The sequence below is a fragment of the Crocodylus siamensis genome, chromosome 1 (genome assembly GCF_052110815.1).
Source record: "Crocodylus siamensis isolate JL-2025a chromosome 1, ASM5211081v1, whole genome shotgun sequence".
Classification (NCBI taxonomy): domain Eukaryota; kingdom Metazoa; phylum Chordata; order Crocodylia; family Crocodylidae; genus Crocodylus; species Crocodylus siamensis.
The window spans coordinates 426,767,786-426,782,249 of NC_143395.1; the positions used below are offsets into that span (position 1 = coordinate 426,767,786).

The window sequence follows — 14,464 nt, forward strand, 5'->3', positions numbered from 1 at the left end:
GGACTCTGGGGCCTGCAGACACTGGGCTCCTGCAGCTCACCTCCCAATGCCAGGACCCAGTTGGGTCCCGGCAGCCATGAGTGTTGGCTGTGAGCTCCCAGCCCTGGGGCAAGAGGGGAGGGAGTGGAGGCCCCAGGGCTGGGAGATCAAGGCAGCTTCCAGCCATGGGAGTTTGCTTCTTGCTGGTGCACTGGCAGTAAGGTGAGATGGGATCTAATGTGCGATCCCACAGTCATGCCTCCTGCCGTGCATGTGTGGATTGTGTGGGACACACGTTAGATCCCATTGCGCCTTTACCTGCACGCATAGAGGGGGTCTGAGTGTTATAAACTTTAGGGCCAGAAAGTCCTGTTAAATAACCCAGTCAGACATCCTGTTCATCACAGGCCCTCAGAGCTCATCTAGATTCCCTTGTATTGAGCTCAGTAACCTGAGTTCGAGTGAAAAATCTCCTTCAGAAAGACATCTAGTCTTGACCAGGAGACACCAGCAGATAGATAATCCTCCTTCCCTTAGAAGCTGTTCCAGTGATTAATCACCTTTAAACCACCTTAAATCCAGGGTCCTCATTTCACATTTTATTGCCTTTGGCTTCAGCTTCTTGCCCTGGGTTCTTGCACCTTTCCCTGCTACATTAAAGAACTGTTTTGCCCTTCAAAGCCCTCCTACCCACCATGACCAGCACCAAAGGCCCCATCAGCTTATCTGGGGAGCAAAAAGGAACTGATGCTGGAAAGCAGATGAGCACAGTCCCTGCCTAGCTGATCCTCCACACCCACTGCCCAGCCCATCTGCAAGGAAGTAAGCACTATATTATACACATTCGCTTTTGAAATTGGGTGCCACTGCATTCGCAAAGTTATGGAGACTGCCTCGAGTCCTGTGGGGTGTCTAGAGACCAAAAAGGCTGAGAACCACTTCTCCAATTGAATGCTCTCCCTCTAAGGCATCTCCTGGGATGACCCACTTTGGCACTTCTTATGTTTTTTTTATGTACCCCAAAGCAGACCCCAGATTCACTTTTAGGTGTCTGTTTCTTCCAACATTTAACCCCTTTCTCCACCTGAATGAGACGTTCATTCACAAGAAAAATTAAATAATGTGGTGTGTAGTGTTGTCTCTGCATATGATGTCTAATCATTACTGCGTTTCCTGCAGGAGACAAAGAAGCCTTAGGCTGGGGCTTTTGGAGTGGCGGGGGGATGTTTTGTTGTTTTTTTCCCCTTTAAAACCCTAGCTTTGTAGAGATTCAGTTGCAACATTCTTGGTTTAGGATGACATAAAGGAGAATCTCTTCTTTAAAGACTGCATCTCCACCAGATGCTCACCGTAGGGTCTCCCTCTGCTAGTGGAAGACTCCCAGAGTCCAGAGCACCGGCCAGACCCTCCACGAGACATCACCTGCAGCTTCCCTCCCGGCTGCTCCCTCGCTGCCGCTCGCATGGTTCCCACCTTGTTGCTCATCGCCTCGTGTATTGTGCTGCTTGCTTCCTTGCTGGTTGTTTGATTACCCAAATCCTCTTGTGCTTCAGTGCTTGATCTGGGAACTTTGGGATCTCTGCTTCCTCTGCCGTGGTGCCTTTGTTGCATTTTTCTCTATTTTAGAGCCTTCTTGCATCCCACCTTCATGCCTCAAGTTTAGCATCCCTTCTCTCCTTGCAACCTGCTACCTGGTCTTGGTTCTCTCAGACTCCTAATTAGCTTCATTTTGTTTCGCTATTTCAATCTGTTTGTATCTTGATATGTCCCCAGATTGTCTGAAGTGTTCTCCTTTCTTTCCAGTACCAGAGTGTTTATTATATAGCTGTATCTTAAAAGAGGCAGTGAGAAAGTTTTGAGTCAAAAGGTTTCCCCCAGAACAGGAAAACAGTGCTTCCCCTGCACATGTTAAAGAGTGTGACAACGTTCTTTGGGTAAATATGATATTTTTTATTAAACCAACTAAATAGTTAGAAGAGGGCTACAACCAAAGCCCCAAAACATGAGAGGTTGAAGACCGTGGGGTATTTGTCTGATGCAATGATGGGGGTCATATACTTACTGAAGAGAGATGTGGTCTTAGTAAAGCTGATGAAAGATGTGTACTTTTTCTTACGTGGAAGGTCGTTTTCTCGGTGGCAGGAACCGAGGGACTGCCAGCCTCTAGTGACTAGCCCTCCTTGTATGAAGCTTTACAAGGCCAGGGCGGTGGCACAGACTCGCTAGAGTTTCCTCCCTTAAGCGGTGTCAGATCTTTGCCTTAATGAGTCTGTGTTCCTGGCAGCATTTTTCTCACGCCTGCATGCCCGTCCTGGCGAGACCCGTCTCTGCAGATTTGATATTAGGAGGTCCTTGGAATTCTCTTAGGAGCAGATCAAAGCCCTGAAAGGCAGGCACCACTTTTTGTTGCCCAATTAGTTTGTCAAAAGAAATATTGTTATCAAAAGGGCCTCCTCTCAATGGGTGTCCAGAGACATTTTCTCTTGTGCTGACCTAGCTGGTGTGATACTGAACGTGCTTGCCTGGTCAGAAGCGAGGCCATCTCTAGAGCTCAGTCTGAATTTTTATCAAAGCCTCTTCAGGAAAGACTTAACCTTTCCCAAAAACAGAAGGCCCTGTTTGTGATCGGGGTTATAGCACTGTTAACTGTTTAAAAAACGTCTGTTATCAGAAGGCTTAAGTGACTGCAATTGAGTTTCTGTAACTATTGATAAAAATTGCAGTGCATTTTTTTTCCCCAAAAAAGGTCTGCCTTGAAATCCTTGAAATGGAAACAGTTGAGATTAAGAAAACTTGAGATTTGGTCTGTTGGTTTTTGAATCAGCACTATTTGCTACTACTCCCTTTTGCAGGCCCTTTGCAATCCACTACAAAACAGCACGGCTACCCTAGTAGAGCGGGGAAAGTGCTGTTTGTGGCTTTGCGTACCCCAAAGCCTGTTTCCTCATTCAGACAGGCCTCCTTCCCCCCTGCTGTGGAGGGACCCTTGTTTATTCATTGTCCTTAGCTACTGCACCCTGAGTGGCTCTCTCTGAAATTACCTTCTTCTTTTGGTTGTTGCCTTTTCAGGCCGGACCGTTAGAATCTGCCAGTTATCTGCCCTCTCATATTTGTGGCATTGGGACTTTTGGCTCCTATGTGTTGCAGCTGCCTGTCTTTTTCAGAGCTCTCAAAGGTCTTGCTCCACCAAGCTAAGGCAGGTAGGGAAGCAGCGGTCCTTGCTGCACTGCAGAGTGGCAGCTACAAAAAGCCATTTGTAGTGTCCTGACTGAGGCTGCCTGGCCTGGGTAAGATAGACAGGAAGGGTTTTTTCCAGTTCGTGTCATGGTGCCAGGTCCTCTCATCTACACCAAGAAAGGATTGTGCATCGTGGAAATCAGTTTTGTTGTTGATTTTCCAAGTCCCCCCCAATACGCTTCTCTTCTCCCTGTGCCACGGACAAGAGTGAGCAGTGTGCGAGCAGAATCAAGGGCTTGGCCCGCTGTCTTCTCAGTAGGAGAAGCTAGGCCATCGCATAACCTATCTGCTGTTCTGCTCCAGCACGCTCGCTCAGAGTCCTCACCCAGATAGCCACGCCCCCCCTGAACTGTGTTTGAGTCCATTGTTTTTTGCTGCCTTTCTTTTCCTTCTGTCTGGGGCTACTTTTTCCTTGGCTGTCACTCTGGTTGCTTTTTGCACATCTGGTAAATGATAGGCAATATGGCTTATTTAGGCAGAGTGAAAGCACACAGTCTGTGCTACTGCTGCTCTCACAGGCCAAAGATGCTGAGCTGTAGAAGTTCTGCAATTCTTGTATTAAAAGAAATGCTCAAAAGAGTGAAAACCCCTTGATATGGCTTCACTCGCCTACACGTAAATGATGTTTGTGGAGCAAGTTAAAGGATCCTGTGCCTCTCCACAATTGCTGTCTAATACACTGCATTATTCCTGCAACGTTGGTGTGTGATCCTGCTTACTGGTTCATTCCCACTGTGCCTTCTGCTTTCTTGGGTTAAGGCTGAAATCTGCATTAATTGGCCTGTGGAAGTCTGAGGAACAAGAGGCAAACTTGACCTCGGGTCTGCAAACATAATGCTTGAGAAGTAATGGCAAAGCCTTCTCTGTGGACTGAGGCCATGTAGTGGTGGGGAGGCTTGTGTGTCCCAATGAGCCTCAGAGCTATGATGCCTGGAGTCTCCCCCACGGTGAGCATGCCTGAGGGGAGGTTGCAGACAAACTATGGCCAACCCAAGTCCTCAGTGGTGGATCAGGCAGATGTCAGGATCTCAGCAACTATGAAGACGGAAGAAGGCTGCATCAAGATGGAGGTCTCCTGCTGTCTAGGGTTTTCCCTTGCCATTGGATTCAGATTTCCACCTTGTCAAGGTTATCTAGTTGTTGTTTCCATGCACCAGCTTCCTTGCATTAAGCAGTCACGTGCAGGCATCTACTGCAGGAAACAACACACTTTCCTGTGCCCACCTCTAGAAGCCCTGCGGTGGTGGACCAGTGGTGACAGAGGCAGGAGCAGTGAATCCAGCAGTCTCCAGCCATGCAGGTGGCAGTAACCTGATTGTCATCTTGCAGTTTGGTTGAGACAGGAATGTAATTCAGCAGCTGCTACCAAGACTGAGCAGTCCAATTTAGGCTCACCGCTGCTCACCCCACATGGTGAAGGGGATAGAAAAGTTGCCCTAAACTTAGGCTTTCTTATCTGTTTCTGGCTGGATAACTGTGCCCAGTGGTATCACTCTCTGCACAGTCGAAAACATCATAAGAAGACGATTTTTGCAACATGGAGCGTTAGCATCTTGGTGGATAACCGAGACAGCAAACAACCAGAAAAACGAACTGCCATTGTCATCAGGGAACTAGTGAGATACAACATCGATGTTGCAGCTCTGTGTGAGACAAGATGACGGGATGAGGGTGAGCAGAGGGAAGAGGGTGGAGGCTACATCTTTTTTCTGGAAGGGGAAACCAGCCCAGGGCAGATGCATTCACAGCACCAGCTTCTCCATCGAGAGTCAGCTTATCAGTCAACATATGGAGCTCCCTGTGGGCATTAACAAACACCTTCTGACCCTTCATCTTAAGCTCAGCAACAACCTGTACACCAGTCGTCAGTGCATATGCCTCAACGCTTGATGCTGATGATGATGTCAAAGAACAGTTTCTCCAACCTTGACTACATTCGGACTAAACCTGGCAAGGGGGACAAGATCATTTTCCTCACTGACTTCAGCACCAGAGTCAGATGTGACCTGGCACTCCGGAATGGCACCACTGGGAGGAAAGGAGTAGGAAAAGCCAACTCCAACAGCATCCTTCTCCTGAGCAAATGTATGGAGCATGTCTTGTCATCACGAACACCGCCTTCAGACAGTAACATGGAAAAGGGCTCATTCTCCTGGGCAAGATGTCACCTCATCTCAGCAGAAGGAGGAGACATAACAGTTCCTCAAAGGCCAGCTCAACGGGGGATCTGGGAGATCAAAAATCAGTGGTGGCGAGATAAAGTCAAAGAGATGTGGCTCTCTGCTTACAAACTTGACATGCATGGCTTTTTCCAGGCAATGAAAGCCATCTACAGTCCTACTTTCCTGTGATCACAGGTTGGCTCAGCACTTCTCAAAGAACATGAATCTATCCAAGGTAGATGGAAGAGCACTTTGCGGCACCCCAGAGCTGTGAATCATTTGTGTCACTGAGTCCATCCCTCAGCACCCTGAAAAGGGGTTCTTCACCAACCCTCCTATCCTAGAAGAAGTATGGCGTGCCGTTCAGGAAACCAAGAACCAGGCTACTGGACAAATGTCATAGCTGCTGGCATCTGCAAGGCTAGCAGTGAGGGACTGGTACTGAGACTCAACAAATTTATTCTATGAATTTGGACCAAGAGATCCTGGAGACTTGAGGAATGTCAACATAGTGACTATCTTCAAGAAAGGAGATGTGTGTGTGTGAGCACTATTGAGGTATCACCCTCCTTTGCACCGTGTCTTCCTGAACCATCTTCTACCCCTTGCTGAGGAAGATCTGCGGGAAGCTCAGTGTGGTTTCAGACCATCCCATGAGCCACCAGGTCTTTGTTGCCCACCAGGGCCAATAAAATTGTCAGAAACAACATCATGACCTTTTATATGTCCTGCATTAACATTGCTAAGGTCTTTGATTCCATCAGTTGCAAAGCCTTGTGAAAAGTATTGGCCAGGTTTAGATGTCCTGAAAAGTACATCAAGGTACTGAGGCTTCTTCACAACCAGACAATTGCAACCGTCCTATGTAGCAGATCAGAGACAGGTTTGTTTGTCATCCAAACTGGGGGCAAGCAAGGACGTGTCATTGCCCCAACTCTGTTCTCCATTTTTTTGACACTCATCTTGGTTCTTATTAAGGACTCCTTCTGTCTGGAATTGACATGGAATAGCAAACAGCTGGTGGGCTCTTCAATCTGGGATAGCTTCACTTGAAGACCAAAGTACCCAAAAGAACCGTCCTTGACCTTCAGTATAGCAGCGGCTGCATCATCCTTGCGCACAGTGAGGAAAACCTCCAGACCACACTGGATCTCTTTGGAGAAACCTTCCAGACTTTTGACCTGTCTCTCTCTCAACATCAAGAAGACTGACGTGCTCTATCAGCCTGCCCTAGGCCAGGGATGTGACTCCCCCTCCCCAAATTGCCATCAAGGAAAAGAACCTGGAGGTAATCGAGCACTTCCCTTACCTCGGTAGCCACCTCTCAGAAAGCAAAGATGGACGAGGAGATTCAGCACAGGATCTGAGATCCAGTACGCTGTAATTACAGCACATCGGCGCAGGCGTCTGATGAGCCTAAATTACAGATGAAACCCAAACAGATATGTAAATAGGGAAGATCGAAGTACAATAGAAATGTGCCACGGTCAAGAAAATTGTGATTTGAATATACATTGCCAACAAGGTGAGAGGAAATGAGGAAAATGGGGAGGAGACATTGGCTTAATCCACTGGCCCATTTTTCTGTTTGTCTTCATCTCTTTAAACCACTTCCCTAGTTCTATACATGACTTTCCAGGTTTCTCCTTCAGGTACATCTAATTAATTGCCTTTGTTCAAATTACTCTGTTTATAGACACAGGCAGCCAAATTATGCTGCAAAGCTAAACCAGCATGACCTGCACCCAGCTTTACCCCATTAAGCTCACTCATGCTGCCCCAGCCTGTAAAATACAACCTCTGACATACTGCTTTTGACTGGCCCTTGCAGTCCAGAGATGTCCAAGGTAATGAGTATATAGTTACAGGTTGAAGAAGTCCACATTTTAAAGTGAAAACTGTGTTTGATTGGAGCTTTGCTCTTCATTCAAAATGAGCATTTCTCCGAGAAGTTACAGTAAAATGAGTGCAAATGATTGTACACGGTGAAAGAGAAATGTAGGTCTTTCAAAACATATGTTGGACTCCTGGCATGTTACACTTAGGACACGATTAAGCAGTTAATCACATCTCTGTTAGTTAGCCAGCCACATGTTAATGCAGTTAATGGCACAGTAGAATGAGGAGTAAGCCAGACGGTTATTACACGTCTTTTGTGCAATAACCTTGGGGCTTGTTCCTGTCATGCTGATACTTGAATGTGTGGCCGGACTGGCTGGAGCTCCCAGCCTCCTGAGTGCGTGGGGCCCTTGCTGCCTGCATGGTCCCAAGGCTGAGAGCGCCGGTCAGCCAGTCGCCGCTCCATTGAGGCCAAGGGCTCTGATGGGCTCCTGCAGCTGGGAGCGGTGGTCCGTTGCTAACCCCAGCTGCAGGGCTCATTGGAGCCCTTGATTTTGATACACCCCCCCGGCTGGGAATAGTGGCAGATCAGGGCTCCCAGCTTTCAGGCACAGCTGGAGTCAAGGGCTCAACTGGTCCCCACAGCTGCAGGCTCCCATCACGTGACCCAGGCTCCGAGCGGCAAGTGCTTGCCACTTGCTGGTGCAGGGGAACCCAAAATCAGGTGCTTGAGCTCCCCCTGCACCAGCAACGCAGCGTGATGGGCTCAGTCTCAATCCCACTCTGGCCATGCATATGCAGCATGGCGGGAAGCAGCATCGTGGTGATTGTGCATCAGAGCCCATCAGTTTTAATTGAGCGTCTGCCAGGGGCCTTGCTGAGCACCTGATAGTTGTTTCTTTTTCTCGCTGCATTTTAGGAAGTGGATTTTGACCTTGGGTTTGATTGCAAGTACTTAGCTGCATATCACTGTGTGCTTCCCCAGCCCAGTACTGTCTGCGTGGGCTCCATGTCAAGAACCAAGCACTTCTCACATTTAAAGCTCTACGTGGTGACACGGAGCTTTCTCATTTCTCTTGAGACTTATTTTCTCCTGTTACTTTTTTTCTTGTTTAAATAATTTATAACTGGTGACAACAGCAGCTCTGACAAATGCTTCAGTTTGCCGCTGACTTGAGAAGCTGCTCTTTCAAATGGCTTTTTACTGCTGGTTCATTGCACTGGAGCCTGTGCAACACCTGGTCAGAGCTGATAGCAGATCTTTCTGTTTGGGCTAATTTAAATTCATTTTGCTCAAAGCTTGCAGTTTGTCCACCGGTGCTTGGACGCCTAACATTTCAGAGGTGTATATGACGGTTTTTAGAGGTGGTTGCATGCTAGGATGTGACAGGTTGACAAGACTAAAAGATCGCCACACCCCTCTGTCAGTCCTGAGGACCAACCACCACCAGCATCTTGTGATTTCTTTTCTCTAGCTGTAAACCTCCAACTTCTACTATTTCATTATATTGTTTCTGTGGCCAGGAACTGCTAGAGCCGGGGTCCTTGAGCCACTGTTTCCCTTGAGCTCCCAGATAGCTACCTACCACAGTCACTCTGTGCTGCAAGGTGCCCCTCTCTCCACTTGGCCTCCGAGGACATGCTCCACCTCCTGCTGAAGTCAGGGGAGGCGGATTACGTCCTAAGGCCATGTGCACGCAGTGGACTTACCATGAAGTTACAGTCTGAGCACTTCACGTCAGGGCAGCGTGGTTCTGTCAGGTCTTCTTGGAAGCCATTCTCAGTTTGACACTGGTTGTCACAGGTCCCACAAGCACGGGGCTTTCTCACCATCACTGTTCTGCTTTATCATCCTTTTTAGCTCGCACACACTGGAGGAGCCTATAACAAACATCCTTAGAAAAAACATTACAGGTTTTTCTAACACCCTCTGTATATAGGTCTTGCTTTAAAAGTCTGGAAGATGCCCTTACTTGAAGCACTTAAGACTAGACTGGACAAAGCCCTAGAAGACATTCCCCCATGGCGCGGGGCATCTTGACCTGGCCCTGTGTTGGGGAGAAGGTGGGAGAAGGCAAAAGTCTGCATGATTTCTTACCAACTTTTCCATTTCAAATGACTGTGATTATGCCTAACAATACTTCTTTTCCGCTTGCTATCCACTGCTATCTGTGATGTCTGGTAATGAAGCTGTGCATACTGATAGGGATGTGTCGGCTTTGTTTTCCCTTGGCAGTGTCTTGGACAGCCCAAGCAGACTGGATGAGGAGCACAGACTGATTGCCAGATATGCTGCCAGGCTTGCTGCAGAAGCTGGAAATGCAGTAAGTAAATGAGCTGACTCTCATTTGAACTTCTCCATCTCCCTTCATGTTGCTTAAGATACCAAAGTGTTTTCAGAGCTTTACTTGGCATCTTCACATGGTACTAGATTGAGTCAGACTGTCGTGTTTTCTCTGCTCAGCTGATGTAAATTGAAACATGGCTAGTAATATGGAGACAACCAGCTTGAGACATAGGGAAGGAATACAACAAGGGTAAGATAGTGGAAGTTATTAGAAATATGGAAAGACTACCACAGCAGAGATCAAACAAATTAGCCCTACTTCATCAAAAGTAGCAAAAAATACCAGTAGATGGAAATGTGATAGAGACCAAATAACAAGTTCCATAGAGAAGAGAAATCAATTGCTGTTTCCATTGGTTAATAATATAAAGTAACACTACTCTCCCACCATTCAGGTGTGTGAATGTCACCTCTGTCCTGTAACAGCCCGAGGTATGGGTATCCTCTCGCACTCCTGTTCCTCAGCACTCGTGGCAGTATTGGTTTTCCCTATCCCAATGCAAGGTGGCTTGAGATCTCTAGCAATACAAACACCAGTGCCCTTCCTCTCCACTCCTGTGGCAGTAGAAATGCTCTCATCACATCCTCCAGTGGCATGCATGTATTTTCACTAGCTCCTTCCAAGCAGGTTGAGCCAGTGATCAGGATTCCTAGCAGGAATGATAAGCCTGAATTTTCCTTTTGGACAGATACTCTCAAGTAAAGAGAAATATTTTTTAAAGTCTCGTAATGGAAACCTTAGCTCCAACTGGGATGCAGAATCCAACCCCTTTTTTCGGGAGGCAGAGGGCTGGAGTCTGGATCTCAGTCCCCCATCAAGTGCACTAAGCACTAGGCTATTAGGACAAGGGGTGGGAGGGCCACCATCTTCCTCTCCTCTGTCTAACAGTCAGCACTCGCACCTTTTCTCTGACTAGAGCCTCAGGGACTTGCACAACATGATATGCATCGTGTCCAGGCAACCCTATTCCCCCCAGGCCCACACACCCACAGTGGACCCTTCCAAACATGCTTAGAAGAGAAGCGCGGGCAGGTGGAGCTATGCAGCTGCTCTTAGCTATGCACCCAAAATATACGGATATGGAAGTGCTGCTTGGGCACAGAAAGGTGAGATAGGATTTAGCCCATAGCATCTCAGCATCTCCCTCTGCAAGAGAACATTGCCACCGAACTGCTGCATCACCCAGTTGTGAACACATGTTTAGCAATTTGAACAACTTCAGGAAGTTCAAATGAAAGTAGATGGGTAATCATAGAAGTCATAAGAGAAGAAGGGCTGGAAGGGACCTCCAGAGGCCATCCGGTGCAACCCCTGTATGCTAGGCATTGCCCAAAGTGCTCTCCAGCCTCCTCTTGAAGCAGGCCAAGAAGACAGCCAAGAATGGGCCGGGAGGAGGAGGGAGGGAGAGCATGGCTCAGTGAGCAAGCCACTGGCCCGGGAAGGAAGGGCCCTTGGCTTTGAGCCCTGATGCCTGCCTAAAGTGTAGTAGAAACCATCCCACTGCCATTGGTCCATTTTAATCCAATGCATAATCAAAAGTCATGTCTTCGGCACAGTTTATTTAGACTCTTCAAAGGCCTTAGACAAGGTGCCTTACAAAGAACCGCTTAAGAAACGGGCATGGACAGCACGTCACCACGAGGCTCACCTCATGTAGATGAAAGCTAACCACTGTCAGCCAACTGCCCAGTGAAGACTCCTTTGCAAAGATAGCTAAAAAGTCAGGGCTCTCTTGTCTGGGAGGGAGATGAATGCAAGGAAAACAGTATGAAAAAATGCATAAAATAATAACTTGTAAGGAAGGAAGATTGTGGGCTTCTATTCTCCCTCTTAAACCTCCAGAACAAAGGGATCTACGGCAAAACATAAGAGAAAAAAGAGAATTTCAAAATCAATGGAAGGAAAGATCTTTCCACTGCGCGTGTGAGTAAACTGTGGAGCTTGTTGCCACGGGATGTTATTGAGGCCAAAACCACAGCAAGGTTGAAAAAGAGTTTGGACTTTTTTTATGGAAAACAAGAATATCCAAGGTCATAATGGTTAATGGCTAATCAGAATTTGGAAGAGATTATAGTTTATGTTGGTATATTTAAAACAGGGGCGGGCAATTATTTCAGGCAGGGGGCCACTTACTGAGTTTTGGCAAGCCATCAAAGGCTTCATGACAGGCAGCCAGGGGCAGATAAATATTAATTTTCTAGATTTTTTAGGAGCCCTGCGGGTCAGAGAAAATGGCTTGGAGGGCCACATTTTGCCCACCTCTGATTTAAAAGGTTGTTATAAAGAAGACTGATTGGTTCTCCAGGGCCACCAGGGCAGGACAGGAAGAAATAAGCTTATCTTGCAGCAACCAAGGGTCGGAATAGGTATTAGGGAAAGCTTTCTAACTGCAGAGGTAGTGGAGGCCTGGAGCAGCCCATCCAGGGAGGTGCTGGCATCTGGCCAGCAGGTTTTTCGGAGCGGGTTACACAGGCATCTGTCACGTCAGGAGCGGTGCGAGTATCCTTCACCCCACTGCTGTGCGGCAGGAAAGGCTGCATGATCTCCACAAGTCCCCGACAGTCCCATGCTTCTGGGGCTAAAGCAGCCTCTGATAGTTAAGGATTAGAAAAACACCAAATTCACGGTTGTTGCACTTTTGTCTGAAGCGGCTGGGTCACTTGGGAGCTCGTGGGGCAAGATGGACCAAGGATACCACCTTGCCTGGCAGTTCCTGTGCAGTGTCAAGGTAGTTTACACGTGTAAAGCTCAGATAAGCGAAGTTTGGCTTTACCAAAACTTCGTTATTTACATTTTTATTAATCTTTTCATGGGGTCAAACTTTGCTTAAACCCTGGTGTCGATGGTCGTCCATCGTTTCATAGGGAGAAAGCATTCATTTTATACAGGAGCTCAGATTTTGCAGTTAAAATCCAATTCTGTTTCTTCCTAAAGTGAAGAACAGTAGATGCAAGGAGAGAGAAGAGCATCAGCGACGGCAGAGTGCACATCCTCTCGGACACATGCAGCAGAATTGCTGGCATCCTGCAGGCATGGTGTTGGGACATGTGACCAGCCCAATTAGACATTTTAGATATGGCTTTTATCCACGTTGGCTCTGAACAAGCTTTGGCTAAGTTACTCTTTATTTTCCTTTCAGCCTTTGGGAGACAGATCCCTTTGCCTGGAAGCAGGCTGCCCGTGCGTATTTAACTTGCCAAACTGTTCGCATCAAAGGTTGTGTCTCCTGACTGGCTAAGCCAGACTTCTTCAACAGAAGGGAAAAAAGAGGGAAAGGGAAAGTGGTAGGATGAATAAAGTGGATTAAGTCAGAGTGGAGTTGTGGGGGGGTGATAGCATCCCTAGCATTATTTAAGACAAGCCTTCAAGGTTGTGCTGCTGTCTTACCTGACTTGATCGGAGCAGCTTTGCAACTCAGCAAAAGAAAACCTGGCACTTCTCAGTAAGCTCAGCCCTTGGGAAGGCAAAGGGGCATAGATAGGATAGGAGCACAGGGCTGGAAGGGCTCATTAAACCAGTGCCCTGCTAATGCTGGCAGCTGCCTCAGATAATCCCTTCCATACATTTATCACGCCCTGTCTTACAGCTTGGCAGGTTTCTTGCCTGTGACGTTCCTTGTGGAAGGCTGTCTGCGCTCACCTTTCTTCCTGTACCCTGGGGCCAGCAGCTTCCAACTGCTGTTGAGAAATATAAGGAGGCACAGCCCCCCCGGCAGCTCGTCTTGCTCCGAGAGGTGATGACTCAGAGTCTGTCTTCTCGGAACTGCAGAGGTGTCACTAGCAGCAGGAGGGAGCAAAGCAAGGCTAGTCACGCCGCCTCTGCACTGGGAAATTGCACATTTCTATACTTCTGTGTCCCAGGTTAAACGTCCAAACTACTTTGGAGACACTAGGCCTGACCCCCAAGCACCATAGTGTTGCTGTTCCTTGGGATATAACTGAAAGCTTATGCTAGGGGTCTGTGGCACATTTATACCAGAAGGTCTTAGTCCTCCCAGGAAGGGTTCGCTTCCTGGCTCATCTTTCCACCCACGACGTATCCATGGTGCAGCTGATATGCAGAGACCTTTGGAACCAGTTTTTCTCCGTGGTATCGCAAGCTAAAGGCCAGTTTACAAAAAGGGCCAAGAAGAGATCCCCATGACATCGCTATATCGTGAGGACCGGCTTCCCTCATTGCTGAATGTCTTCTCCAACTGAGTTGCATGGGTTTAATTAGTTGAGGAGGAAAGTCCTTATGACCCTAGACAAATGCCTGCCTGCACACGCAGGGGACTGGTCTCAATGGCCAGGAGGCTCCCGTCTGTTTTACATTCTTGGCTCCATTGGACTGTTTGCTGTGTGCAAATAGGGTTTTCCTCTTTCTCTGCTTCTACAGAGAAAGTATTTGATAGCAGACAACTGCTGCCACTGCACTTGATTTCTGTTCCCTTAATAGTATGGTTGACCTCTTTTGTAAATGGGAAGCCAGTGCAACAAGTAGAGTGCAAGGATGATCTATTCAGTGTAACGTGCTGCTGAGCAGACAGGGAACTGCAGCTGTTAGGCTTCATTCCCAGATACATGAGTTTCTGTAATCAAGCTTGAAGGTCTACAATCATGGGCAGATCTGTGCTGAATAGGATGGAGCATAGTCTTCTGACCAGCAACAAGCAAACAAGTGTGGTGGTGTTTTGTTTGGCTTTTCTAAGTGCGATACTGCTTGTGCAATCAGATGTATTGAGGGAGCTGCGTGCATACTGTGCAATCAGTGATCAGATGCCTTCCATCAAGGAGGATGTTTTGGAGGGTGCAGCTTCTCAAGTGAATTCTGTTTGTGAGGACTTAAAAGAAAGAGGAACATTCACCATCACCGTCTTTTGGGTTCAGCCTAGAGAGATGGGTTGATCGTTGTTCAGAT

General features: G+C 47.6%; 1 protein-coding gene across 9 annotated transcripts in view; it reads left to right on the forward strand.

Annotated features, from left to right (window-relative positions):
* DTNB (dystrobrevin beta) overlaps window positions 1-14,464 on the forward strand; it is a 367,922-nt gene that overhangs the window by 237,750 nt on the left and 115,708 nt on the right. For all 9 annotated transcript variants that reach the window (XM_090031193.1, XM_090031196.1, XM_090031197.1 and 6 more), the window contains one exon: window positions 9,454-9,541. In XM_090031193.1, the coding sequence (XP_089887319.1) occupies window positions 9,454-9,541 (88 nt within the window). The remainder of the gene's footprint in view (window positions 1-9,453; window positions 9,542-14,464) is intronic.